General features: G+C 39.3%; 1 protein-coding gene across 1 annotated transcript in view; it reads right to left on the minus strand.

Moving 5' to 3' along the window:
- Positions 1-9,327: 9,327 nt before the first annotated feature.
- The window catches only part of SAMD5 (sterile alpha motif domain containing 5), a 62,448-nt gene continuing 57,636 nt past the window's right edge, over positions 9,328-14,139 (minus strand). The window contains 1 exon segment of the mRNA XM_027774385.1: positions 9,328-10,853. Within this exon segment, the coding sequence (XP_027630186.1) occupies positions 10,791-10,853 (63 nt within the window). The 3' untranslated portion in view covers positions 9,328-10,790.

The following is a 14,139-nucleotide window of genomic DNA, read 5'->3' on the forward strand; positions in this document are numbered from 1 at the left end:
CTTCTGGGTATCTACCCAAAGGACAGGAGAATGCTCAGTCAGAAAAGCACTTGCACATCAATGTTTACTGCAGCATTATTCACGATCGCCAAGACATGGAACCAACCTAAATATCCATAAACAGATGAATGGATTGAAAAAGTGTGGCACATATACTCTATGGAATACTGCTCAGCCATAAAAAGACCCTTGCATTTGATAGAAAGTGGTCAGATATGTAGGATGTACTGCTGAGTGAAGCAAGCCAGGTATGAAAGAAAGATATTGTATGTATCCACTTAATATATACCGACTATCTGCACTTTTTGGTAGAGATCAAAATATCGGAGGGCATAAAAGGAGTGCAAATAGTTAGTGATGATGAGACAGTGTGGAATGGGGTGGGAGAAGAGAATAGAGAAGAATAGCAAGAGAACAAATAGAGGTACTGCTGAGTGAAGCAAGCCAGGTATGAAAGAAAGATATTGTATGTATCCACTTAATATATACCGACTATCTGCACTTTTTGGTAGAGATCAAAATATCGGAGGGCATAAAAGGAGTGCAAATAGTTAGTGATGATGAGACAGTGTGGAATGGGGTGGGAGAAGAGAATAGAGAAGAATAGCAAGAGAACAAATAGAGAAACATGACATTAGTGGGACACAGATATGTTTTATTACCTGTTGATGATGACATGTATAGTATTCTCAACTGAACTGGTCTGAGAAGTATTTCATATTGGGTAAAGTCTTTTGACAAGCTAAATTATAGTGATTGAATGTTTAAAAAATAATTGGAAGAATAATAACCTGGATAAAAACAAAATGAAAAGTTATTGGATGATGAAGATGGGGATTTTAATGTCTTTGTATTGACTGATATGCATGGTATTCCTTCTGGAAAAAGAAATGTAATACACTGTAAAGTTATATATGATTCAATGTAATATAAAGAAGATTATGATAGAAATAATTTTTTTTTTAAAAAAAGGAAAGGATGTTATTCCTCTCATAACTCAGAGAAGGAAAACATGACCAAAGAAAATCTTAATTCGAAGTGTATCATTTTAGCATTTTCATGTGCCCTCATAACTACAATGTTTAATTCATTTCTGCAACATAAAACTTACTTGTGTATACAAAATTCAATTTTATAAGTTATTTGCATTTATGATCTTCTACCAAAAAAGAAGAAAAGAAAAGAAAGTTGGAGGACCAAACGAAAATAAAACAACAACCCAAGGTGAACTTCTAATAAGGAGAAACTTGCTTTTCTAGATTTAAAGATGAAAGACATGCTGTTCTTCAAACACAATGGCCATGACATTCTTCTAAGTTCTCTGAAAAATAGGAAATGTCCTGGTAGAATCAGCTCACACAACCTCAGGGTTCAGTCTCTATAGATTTGTGAGAAAGTCCCTTTAGTTCTTCACTCCTTCAACAGTGTCATTAAGCACCTACAACGTGCCAGACAATATACAGCAACTATGGAAGTATCAAGTGGGAATCCACCCTAGTGGAAACTCATCCTAGTAGGGACAGACAGGAAGTGCTCATGGTCCGCTGGACGCCACTGAAAAAAATTTTGTCATTCAGTGACTTGCTTCTAAAGCAAATGAAATTATTCAGATACCATCCGCTTTTCAAACCTTTCATAGGGCATGTTTGCCAAAGCTCTTCACTAAACACTTTTACAGATAGAAAAGAGAGTGTAAAAGGAAGTGACTTAGCTCTACTCACTCACCAGAAAAACTAAGACTGGACATAGGGCTTCTGATTTACAGATAAGGATTTAAAAACAAAAAACCTAAATCTATAGTCTTCACTAAACATAGCTACTTTTGTAAAGGCCACTAGGTAAATTGATTAAGTTCCAAAATGAAGCTGAAGAATGGAGCTAAAGGGATGTGAAGGAATGGACATGAAATATACGTGTACACACCGGAGCTCACTATTCAACCACGTAGTAGATGGGATTCCACAGACATCCCGCTATTGGTTCAGGGACATACTCTACAACAGAGGGACTTGGCCAAAAAGGTGTCCATAATTACATGAATGTACTTTGTCCTCTGGGTAACTCTAGGAAGGAGGAAAGTAAGCTTTTCATTTAAAAAATGTTCAATATTCCACTTTTAAATTAAAAAAAAAAAACGTCCTCAGTGGGGCAGCAGATGGCCTGGCATGAGGCTAGAAGCTATCCATTATCCAGATTCAGATGAAAGAATTTTTAAAAAGTGTCTTATGTGATGTGACTTTATTAGTGACATAGACATTCTTTTCTCTAAAAATAATTATTTAATTCCATTTGTTATTATCTTATTTTACCAGAAAGAGAGAGAAAGGGAAAGTGAGAAAGTAAGCTGTCAAGTCCAGGACTTGAACTATGGTTGGCCATGTGGAAGTCCAGTGCCTTAACCATCATACCACCTGCCGGTCCCATAACCATTCTTTAACAGATACTTATTTGTGAGCTTCCTGCATGCACATATTTCTCTATTTTTCAAAAATACATTTTAGTGCTGCCCACTAATGTCATGAGTATTTCTGAATATATTATGTGCTTTAGATTCAGGAAGACTTGCAGCATGAGAACGTACAGCTGAAAGACTGGGTTTTCATCTAATGATGCTGGCCCCTACAGAGCACTGGGTCCTTAGTTTATAAGCACAAGTGCTGACACAACATCTTGAAAACCACAGACCCAAGGCCCTAAGCAGTCCAATTGAGAAAAATGGGTCTTTTCGGAGATGCCACGGAACCTTTAGGTACTATTTTCTATCATTTGGCATTGGACCAAAAACTAGGATTTGAGGACCTAGGAGAACCTCAACCATCGTCACTAACCTGGTATTTTTCTCACAAGCATGTTACAAACACCTAGCTCCTTAGGGTCTTACATACACAAGTTCTGAATCATACAGGATTATCTTTAAAGTGTCATTTCATTTCTCAAACTCAAATTTTTACATATTTTTCCTAATATTAACCCTACCTGTTCCTTACTTTAAATGTACTTTTATCTTATACTCAGTGGGAATAAAAAGTCATTCATCGGGAACCAGCAGTTAGCGTAATGGCTATGTCGCTGGATTCCCACGTAGTCGACCGCGGTTCATGTCCCAGACCTGGTGGCTTAGAACTCATGCCGGGTGCGTGTGCGTGCGTGCCCAAGATCCTGAGAGGAGAATGGAAGAGAAGGGATTGCGGCGTGACCATCCCCCCTGGGGGGTGATTTCTCACTTTCTGTCTCTATGTCTCTCTCTGTCTGCCTGGTGAGCACATGTGCCCTATAGCGAAAACCTCTCAAAAAAAAAAAAAGTCATTCATCAATATCAAAACATAGCACATAATGATATTTATATATAACTCAAAACACTGCTATGAAATTTCCCTGATTTAATGTTTTGAGCTAGTTCCTCTGCTAAGCATGCATAAGTTATTCCATTTGCCTAAGGTCATGAAGCCAGAAAGCAGTAAGGTTAAAATTTGAATCCAGGTCCCTGGATCCCAGGACGACTGGACCACTGGCATACTGCCTATCTGTGGATGAGCCACAACGATTTTGGGGTGATAAAGATGCAGAAGCTGCAGGAGCCGTACCAGACTCACAAGGAGAGAAACTCCACACCTGATCCTACCTGCCATCTAATACAAGGGGACTTTAAAAATTTCTAAAGGGCCATTCCTGGCGCACAGTGGTTAAGGAAGCTGGATCCTACATGGTTGAATATAGTGTAAGTCCCAGCCCCGGAAACTTGAAAAACATACCAAATAAGTGTCCAAGCATGCCCAAAATACTGATGGGAGGAAAAGAGATTGTGTTATGAAAAGAGGGTGTTTTCTCTCTCTCTCTGTCTCTCTTTCTCTCTGCACCCTCTAGCAAAATTAATTAATTAATTAATTTTAAAAATAGGGTTTATAGAAAGTAGAATTAAACTTCAAGTTTATTTGGGTACCAGAAAGTTTGAAATCCATGCACAGGTTCCTCATATTATGCATTTCCATTCTCAGTGTGAAGATCCCTCATTTACACCAGCACCCCAGCTCCCACTGAGGTAAGCCACTAGCACGGGCAAGGATCCTACACGGGAAGGCCACAACACATTCACACATAACAGTCACGTGGAAGGATCCGAGCACACAAAGCAAGTGTCTGAATTTTGCATGCCCTGTGGGAAAACTTGTTTTTCACTTCCTTTCCAGTTAGAATTCTGATTTCCCATGCTGACCATAATGCAACAGAACCATAAGCATTTATATAGTACCATTTTAAGTAACACACGACTACATCATAGTCCTCAAAATGTGAAATGACAAAAGAGGCCAAGGCGGAACCACCGTGAAAGCCATAACATTTATTAGAGAGCAGACATATGTTTGCAAATTGCAGTGTTGCATGGCATACATGACATGGTCCATAATGCTGTTCCAATTAGGCTTTTCATGGTGCCTTCTGATAGTCCCTTTTGAAAAAAAATAACTGGAAGGAAAAAGAGAGTGTCAATTGCAATTACTTTTACAAAACCAACGTGTAGCTTTTCAGTTAGAATGAATCGGAGCTTGGTTACTTGGATATACACATGTTGACTTTTCAGGCCATGCACACATTTCTGCATGGGTAGAACTTTTCAATGAAGGATGGCTTCAGTAACCCACACGATATCCTGGGACACTGTTAAGCTCAGGGAACAGGGAGACAACTACGGTGAAGAAAAGAATTTCTAATATCAGTCCCAGTCAATACAGCATTCCATTTTTTTGGGACTAATAGGGAAAATTCACTGAATAAAGGGAATGATAACAGAACATATTACTAAAAGACATTTCTCACCCTAAATAATCTTTAGAAGTAGACTTATTTTCTTGTGGTCCAGTGGAACAAATTTTGGTAAAACTGTCCAAGTAAAATAAAATGAAATAAAATAACCACCCAACCCTTTTTATCTTTTAAGAAAGATTTTTGCTATAAAGGTGCATGCACTTGCCTGAGAGACAGAGAGAAACAGAGACAGAAAGCAAGAAATCACCCTTTAAGAGGGGATGGCCACACTGCAATCTCTTTTCCTCCATTCTCCTCTCAGGATTCTGGGCACACATGCATGTACATGTGCGTGGTATGAGTTGGAAGCCTCCAGGTCCAGGATTCAAACTGTGGTCAACTATGTAGGAGACCAGTGACATAATCACTATGTCATCTGCTGGTCCCCAACTCAACTCTTAATGTGATATTTAACTCTTGTTTCCTCTGAAAAGGTATCTTTCAATAGCAATAAAAAATACATACGTTCATGTCCCAGAATTTAAATTTTTCAGAAGTATCAATCTAGAGACAGTCCTTGTAGCCTAGTTGTTAAGAAGGCTGGATCCCACAGGGCCAACCTTGGTTCAAATCCTTCATGGCTTGTAAAACACTGGGTGTGCGTGCCCCAAATTCCGACAGAATGGAGAAAGGGAGAAGGATTGTGGATGTGACCATATCCCACTGAGGGTGCTTTCTCCTCTGTCTCTGTTATGCACACATGCCCTCTAGCAAATAAAAATAAAATCTATTTTGATAAATAAAAACGAGTTATTCATTTGTTCCAAACTAGCATTCTTTTTTTTTGTATCTTATGGAAATATCTAAAATAGTGATTAACAACCATCAACTAAGAAGTTATTTGATTTAATCCCACTAGAGATTAATATTGTAAATATGAAAATATGAAAACTATTTTTTTCAGTTTTTTGATACATGGCATGTGCACTCACCAGAGAGAGAGAGAGAGAGAGAGAGAGAGAGAGAGAGAGAAATCATCCCCCAGGAGGGATGCCCAAGCCTCAATCCATCAAAATCTCTTTATTCTCCTCTCAAGGTTTTTGGCAACCACACACAAGCAACCAGGATGTTTTTCAAGCAGCTGTGTCCAGAACTCAACCGTAAAGTCAGTCATATGTAATCCAGGCAAGATCTTAACCACCACTCCACCAGCTGGCCAGGAAAGGATTTTTTAATCAAAGAATCTGATAGTGTAAAATAGCTGATGCTGGATGTGTCATTAATGACAAGGGAGAGCTACTGGGATTAAAATTAGTTCTGAAAGAGACTTTCTGATCTACTCTGCTTTGCACAGCCTGTTTTACTTAATAAAGCAGCTTACATGTGCACCTGTATGGCATTATTCTAAACACAAACCATCAGCTGCCCTCTTCTAAGAATTTCCTGGCACTTGGCACGTGGTTGGAACAGACAACTGGAAATGCAGTGGCAAACTCTGCCTCATTTCTCTTACATGTCTTTGCTCTGAAATGCAGAAATCTTCCCCCTGCTGGAACATCATATTTTCATACCTAATTAAATAATACTGCAAGAATTTATAGAAATCAAACATTTTGTCCAAATCTTTTATTTCCTTTCACCTCTTTTTGTTATTTTCCAGCCCGCATGCAAGGAATCTGTTGACGACACTCGAGATCTTTTTTCCAGAGAAAAATAGAGACATGCTCATCTCAATTTTCAGGCAAGGCTTCCCAGTGACTGGCACATCTGGTTTCTCTTCACACAGAATAGAGTTTGCTGATCCGCTATCATCTGCTTCATAGCTGGGCTGGATTCGTCCCAGGAGAAGCTACTGGGGAAGGTCTGTTTGTACTCCTAATTTGTAAATCACAGTCATAAAATCACAGGAAGATGCATAAATGCCACTCACTCGTGTGTACACCAAATTTATAAACCTGAGCTGGTATAAAAAGAAGAAAGGGAACAGAAGTACCTTCGCATGTGCCTACATACTACTTCTCCAGACTTGAAAGTGCAGGCTTTTATGAATTTTTTTAAAGAATTATTTCTTTATTTATTTGAATTTAACCAGAGAGGGGAAGAGAGAGAGAGAGAGAGTGAGAAAGCAAGCCGCCAGGTCCAGAACCCAAACTGCAGTCAGCCATGTAGGAGTCCAGCACCCTTAACCACCATGCCACCTGCTTGCAGCCAAATATACTTTTTTTTAATCACATTTTTTCATTTATTCGATGGGCATTTATTGCACTCTTACTATGAGCAAGCACTGTATCCTTTTTCACCTTCCTAAAAGAAAGTGAAGGGTCTTGGGGTGGGTTTAAGGCCACTTAGAGGGGTAGGTACATCAATTTATGCTTTAGATTTTTAGTCGGTTAAAGAAAATAATTGAAAGTAAAGAAGAAAATGGAGTGAGGCAGTCAGCACCTTCTACATGCCAAGCCCTGGGCCAGGAACCATGTACGCGTGTAAGCTATAGAACTCGGAAACTTCTTTAGCACTGTGGGACACATTTATTTCCCCCACTTTACAAACAGCAGAAAAGCAGCTTCAATGAGTTTCAGTTGTTCAAGATCATTCCCTAAGCTACACTACAGTTAATGTTGCTTGTAACAGACTCACCACAGGGGGAAAAAAACTATTAGGGTAATCCTAGACTTAGAACTAGAGTAGAGTAACACAAAGTAAAATCTCAACGCTTGCTGTTGTTTATTTCGTGAATCTGAGATGATGTAGGCATCTCCGGAAAGAGAAACTGCTGAGTTCTCTACATTGAAGAATTTCTATTCTTTTCTGTTTATTCTTTTTAAAATTTGCTATAGGGCACATCCACTCACCAAAGAGAGAGGAAAAGGGGCGAGAAAGTACCTCCCCGGGGATGACTATGCCACATTCCCTTTTCTTCCATTCTCCTCTTGGGATTTTGGCCATGCACACATGCATATGCACCCAGTGTGTTTTTCAAGCTGCCAAGTCTGGGACTTGAACCAGATACTCAGCCACATGGGATTCAGTAGCCTTAATCTCTATGTCATTGGCTGGCCCCAAACTTCTATTCTTTGTTGCTATAAATTCAGTTTTTACTCAGATTTTTGGTTCAGTTTCTCCTTTGGGAAGGAAGGAGGTCTTAAAAATATGCCTTACTTATACTATTTTATGTGAATAAAAATCTTTCTTCACTCCTCCAAATTTAAAGATGAACAGAAAAAAATTGTCCTATAATCCTTCAAATTCCTAAATGTTATAAAATAAAGGTCTGTAATTAACCTCTCTGATGTTCTAGGAAATACAAATAAGATAATCCTCTACTTTTGATAACATATTTGTCTTTCACTCAACAGTTAGCTTCCTTCATTTTAAAGGATATTAACAATGTTAAGATAAAAAGAAAAGGGACCAGCAGTTAGCATAATGGCTATGTCTCTGGACTCCCACGTAGTCGACCACGGTTCGCATCTCGGACCCGGTGGCTTAAAACTCACGCCAGGCGCGTGTGCGTGCGTGCCCAAGATCCTGAGAGGAGAATGGAGGAGAAGGGATTGCAGCATGGCCATCCCCCTGGGGGGTGATTTTTCACTTTCTGTCTCTCTCTGTCTGGGAGTGCATGCGCCCTAAAGCAAAAAAAAAAAAAAAAAAAAAGGAAAAAAAAAACTCTCCAAGATAAAAAGAAAAGGTACTGAAAAAAAAATCTTCAGAGTAATTACCTTCAGAGACAGTTCCTGGTAAGAATAATCCCTTTCTCTTCTGCTCCACCTCTTACCTCATCCTGATTTAAAGGAATGAATGGGCTTCATTCAATATGTATCTGCTTATGTGAAAGGCTTTATCCTCTAGTTTAATTAAGAAATCCTTAGAATCCATTGGATAGTTCACTGTTCTAGATTGTGATCCTTAATTTAGATAGAGTGTTGTTATTTTCAAATTCCAAGAGATAAAATGAGATTTAAATTTGACAAAAGAATTGAAGTTAGGCAATAGCTGAATAGAAAATAAAACCTGCAATGGCCAAAAGGCCCCTGTTTGGCTGCAATATTTCTGTCCTAATGCCCACAGTGGAAATAATAGATTTTTCCAAAATTGGGTCCTTTCTAATAAGAGTTCAACAAATGCATGCAAACATACATCTGTGAAATAAATCTACCACAGATGCTATACCTGGAAAGGAGGTCTTGAACAGGAAGGCATCTGTTACCACAATATATTACGGCTGTAAATCTACACAGACTCCCTTACCCCTTAAAAATACCTAGCTTGGAAATACTAAGAACTCTAGTTTTTTTGGGAAAAGAAAATGATGAAAGGTGATATTGGACAATCATATTTACTAAACTACAAGCTATGTATAGTTTAAAGGACAACTTAGAAATACACTTTTAGAACTTAATTTCCAGGCTGGCCTAATGGCCTGGTGGTTAAGGTGAGCCAGATCCTATACAGTAGAATCCTCGCCACAGTGGTTTGAAAACACCAGGCGTGTGTGCATACCCCAAGATTCCACAGGATGGAGAAATGAAGAAGGACTGTGGCATGACCACACCCCACTGTGGGTGCTTTCTTCCCTTTCCCCTCTGAATCTCTCTGACAAGCGACAAACCCCATGGCAAAAACAATCAAACAAAACCCTAATGTCCATACATTTGTATTGAAGAGTGAGACTGATTTTATTCAATGCCTAAACTAACTTAAAGACATAGCCAACTACTTAAAGCTTAGATTTTTAAAGTGGTACTACGTCGAAATGGCCCATGGAGACCTAATGTCCTCCTCAGCTGCCTATCTAGTCCTAAGGAGCAATATGCACCAGGAAAAGATGAAAGTAAACTTCTTTCCCTTTGACAGATTCCTATTCTTTTCTATGTCGATGCTGATATGAATTTACATCTCTTATATACTTCTAAGTGATGGAAAGAAGATTCCACTCTTGAGTACTGCTCAGAGGCTCTTAAAAGTCACCAACCCCGGGAGCTTGCTGCGTGTCTTTCATCCATGGGCTTCTTCCAACTAAGTTTAGGTCCCATCAACTAGGTTGTACTTTTCTATGTCCCCAAATGAAACTACCAGTGCCCAAAGGCAAGAGCAATAAAAATGAGAAAAACTCCAGATCTGACAACATATCCTCCCTCACCTCAATCTACTTTCTTGGCTGTAGTCACACAGGGCTCCTCCTCCGACTGCCACTGTCTAACTCCCCACTCTTGAGAGCTTGAAGTCAGAAGCCTGGGAAGTGAGCTGGAATAAGTCACTGCAACTCAGAGTGGGCTGGAACATTGCAGTCACCAGGGAGTGTACAAAACTAGCTACGAAATCAAACTCCTAGCTCTTGCTCAGAGCAGGACACTCTCACTAGTCCTCATACTAAACCTCAGCCAGACCCAACTTAAGAAGAGAAGTTTGAAGAAATTTTCTTCCCTTGGTGATGTCCCTTAATGTATCAACTTTATGATTATATCTATACATGAAATAACCATTGAAAGCACCTTAAAATAAGAGTTCTTTCACCAAACTATTCTATACAGAATTATGTAAAATACCTCAACTGATGAAAACATGATTCTATATGCAGTGAAAGAGATGCTACAATATAAAATGTAAGCACACTGCAGGTTAATGTGGAAAATATAACTGCTGGTGAATGCCAGAAACCTATTTTTTTGTTGTTTTAGACTTAAAATAAGTTATTACCCAAACGCCTTAGCCAACCTCATCTATTTTCATCATGAATTCATAGAATAGAGGGGTTTTTCCCCAAGATATTGCAAAAGACTGTATCTCATAAAGGTGTGTCTTCTTAAAAATAATTTCAGTATTTCTTTATGAGTAATACTTCACTGCCTTAATTCTAGCTATTGTAAGTCAGTTACCCAGTTCACTAAAGTTGGTTATTCCAGAACTTGTCCAAGCAAAGAAAGTTAAGCTGATGAGTATTTTCAGGATCATCATCCATTTCCCTTTTTCAAAGAAGGTTCTAAATATGCCCTTTTTCCAGTCTTCAGGCACCTCATCAGTCCTCCACGAGTTCTCAAAAATGATATCTAGCGGTTCTGTGAAGACTTCGGCCAATTCATTAAGTACTCTAGGATGCCAGCCATTGGGACCTGTGGATTTGAACATATCTGGGTTATTGAAGTTCTCCTTTACCCATTCTTCCCCTAATCCATCATGAATTCTTGTTCTTATTTTTAAGTCATAATTACCACATGGACTTTTGAAAAACACCTTTAAGGATTTCTGTTCTGTTGCCAGTTCCACAGCACAGTGAGTAAACCTTGTGCATGGGGAGCCAGATCCTACATGGCCAGCCATGGTTTGAACCCGAGCCCCCGCAGATTGTTGAGAGACAAGCCCAGTACATGTGTGTGCACATGCCCCAAATCCTGACGCAATGAAGAAACAGAGAAGAAAAGGACTACAACAATGTCCGTGCCCCATTGGAGGGTCATTGCTCTCTCTCCCTCTCTCTCCTTTTCTCTCCCTCCTTCCCTCCTTCCCTCCTTCCCTCCTTCTCTCTCTCTCTCTGATGAGTACATACAACTTTTGACAATTTTAAAAAAGTCTCTACTTTTTACTCAATTAGTTTTCTCTTTCAGGCCAATTAAAAAAAAAAAAAAACAACTTTATTCTTGTCAAGCCTATTTAAAAATATCTACCTCTGTTTCCTTTCATGTTCCTTATAAGAAAAATAAATAAATGTACCTTATAACCGTTTGTATTCCTAAATCACATTACTCAATCCTATACTTCAGTGGCAATAAAAAAAAAATTAGAGCAGTAACAGGGAACACACCATAAGATATTCCAAAGGCTATGTATTTCATGCCGAAATAGCTAGCCATAGTCTTCTTGCGGTCTTAGTGCCACTGTAACTGAAGGATATTTCCTGTTTTGTTTTGTTTTTTTCCTGATGCAAATAGCTAGTTATTTCATGCTAATCATACATATAATTTTGCCTTTCTATTTGTTCACTTATTAGAATGCCTAAAACTAGTTTCACCTTCTTTTTTTAAATTTATTTTTATTTTTTGACAGATTTTTGCTATAGGACGTGTTAGCCAGAAAGACAGAAAGTGAGAAATCACCCCCGGGGGGATGGCCATGCTGTAATCCCTTCTCTTCCATTCTCTTCTCAGGATCTTGGGCACTCGTGCACACACGCCCAGTGAGTTTAAGCATCCGGGTTCGGGATTCAAACCACAGTCGACTACATGGGAATCCAGCGACATAACCATTAAGCCAACTGCTGGTCCCATCCTCTTTTACATTAAGGGGATGTCCATTCTTTACAAAACACCCGTCTCTAAAACAAAAACCTTGCTCTGCCACTTGTATCTGCAAGTACTAATTCAAAGCACACCTTTCAAAATAAAAAAGATTCACAATCATCTTTCATCATTATCATTTGTATGCATAAACAGTAACATTTTCACACAGGCATTTAAAAGCAGAGTTGTACATGAGCTGGCAAGAGATTAATAAAGATTTCTTACAAAGCAGCCTAGTAGAACTCATCTGTCCTGTGGTCACCAGCATCAAGGTGCTCGGGTTTATGTTACACTAATTATCTGCAAGTCTGATAGGTGTTGACAGTTTTAACCCCTTCATTGGCACAGTGATCACTCTGAAATTGAAAGACAGCAACGGATTACAGTTTACTGCCCATCTGTCATGGCTATGCTGTGTGCTAAGAATCCCTGGACAGATCTAGGATGGACAAAGGAAAAGAAGAAAAGAAGCCTTAAAAATAAGAAGGCATGGTATTTGAGTCTTTCCTGGGAATTTTGTGCTGCTTACATCCAACTGTTTGTTTTCCTTTTTGAATTGGCAAAGCTTCTGAAAAAGGTTGAATCAATTTTGTTTTCTTTCCTTTTGTTTTTCCATTCCCTCTTTCTAACCTTATACTAGTTTTGTCCCTTGAAGCTTCACAAGTGCCAAAAAGGAAAAAAAAAAAAAATCATGTTATAGACATCATTAAGACTGTAAAAAAAAAAAAAAATTGCACATTTCCCTAGGGTACAACAATTTGTTTTAGCACATGCCATTTTTACCCCGGCTCAAATAGCCACCTGCTGATGGCAATATGCTAACTAATATGTCATTATTAATTAGTGTGGGTGATGCCATCAGGCAGCCGCATCTGAGTGGATGCAAAGTATCACCGTCTACACTCAGGAACCTTCTTTCTTCAGAAAAATCAAACTATTTCAGGCCTGCCTGTTTCGTTCTCTTTGGCCATAAATCTACATGTTATCTTACTACTAGTTGAAGTATTCAGTCTCCCAAGCCAATGCCTCTATTAAAAAGCACTTCCTTTTATGAACTCTAAAAAAAATAATGTTTAGTGTATCTTGACAAACCAAGTTGTTTTCTATGTGTCTTTGTTTTTGCTTTAAAGGTGGGTGTTCTGTGAAGAATGGAAGTCACCTTAATGTAAAAGAAGGTGAAATTGCTTGGTTTTAGGCATTCTAATAAGTGAATAAATAAAAAGACAAAATTATGTGTATGATTAGCGTAAAATAACTAGCTATTTGTACAGGAAAAGGGCAAAGCAAAACAGGAAAGAGCCTTCAGTTACAGTGGCACTAAGATTGCAGGAGGACTATAGCTAGGGAACGGATGAGGCCTCTACGGGAAGTGGCTACATCTTGAGGACTTTCTCATGGGAACCACTTGGACATGTGCCCTGTGCTAGGCAGTCCTGCCTGACGTCAGGAAGCTGGCATCATCCACCTTCCCAGGTCACTTTGCTCTAGGAGCATAGAAAACAGGGCTGGACAGTGGCCCAGCAGTAACCCTGATGTTCTGTGAGGCTGACCCACTTGAGAAGGTTCCAGGTTCACATCCAGAAACCTCCCTGAGTATGCCAGACACACTGTGCCAATAATCTGGGTCTGGATGATGCTAGAGGTGACCATGGTAGTCCTGTGGGGAGTGATTTCTGTCTGTCCCTCTTTCTCTCTATCTCTCCTTTCATAGAAGAAATAAATAAACTTCAAAAAATGCCCCTCAGGGACAGCAGGTGGCATTGCTGTTATGGCCCTGGACTGCCACATGGTCCACTGTGGTTCAAGTCCTGGACCCAACTGTTTGAAACTCATGCTGGAGCGCTTGTGCCCAAGATCCCAGGAGGAAAATGGAAGAGAAAGAATTGCAGTGTGGTCATCTGCCCTAGGGGGATAAGTGATTTCTTACTTTTCCTCTCACTGTCTCTGTCTCTCTCTCTCCAGTGAGCACATACTCCCTAAGGCAAAAACCTCTTTAAAGAAAAAAAAATGCCCCTAGACGGGTGATCGTCTAGTGCCCCTGAATAGGTGACCATCTAGCAAGCACAGATAGCTCCATATTAAACTCCTCTAAAGATGTGGACCATGAAGTCATTTCACCACT

Source organism: Tupaia chinensis, unplaced genomic scaffold (genome assembly GCF_000334495.1).
Source record: "Tupaia chinensis unplaced genomic scaffold, TupChi_1.0 Scaffold000427_1, whole genome shotgun sequence".
Lineage (NCBI taxonomy): Eukaryota > Metazoa > Chordata > Mammalia > Scandentia > Tupaiidae > Tupaia > Tupaia belangeri.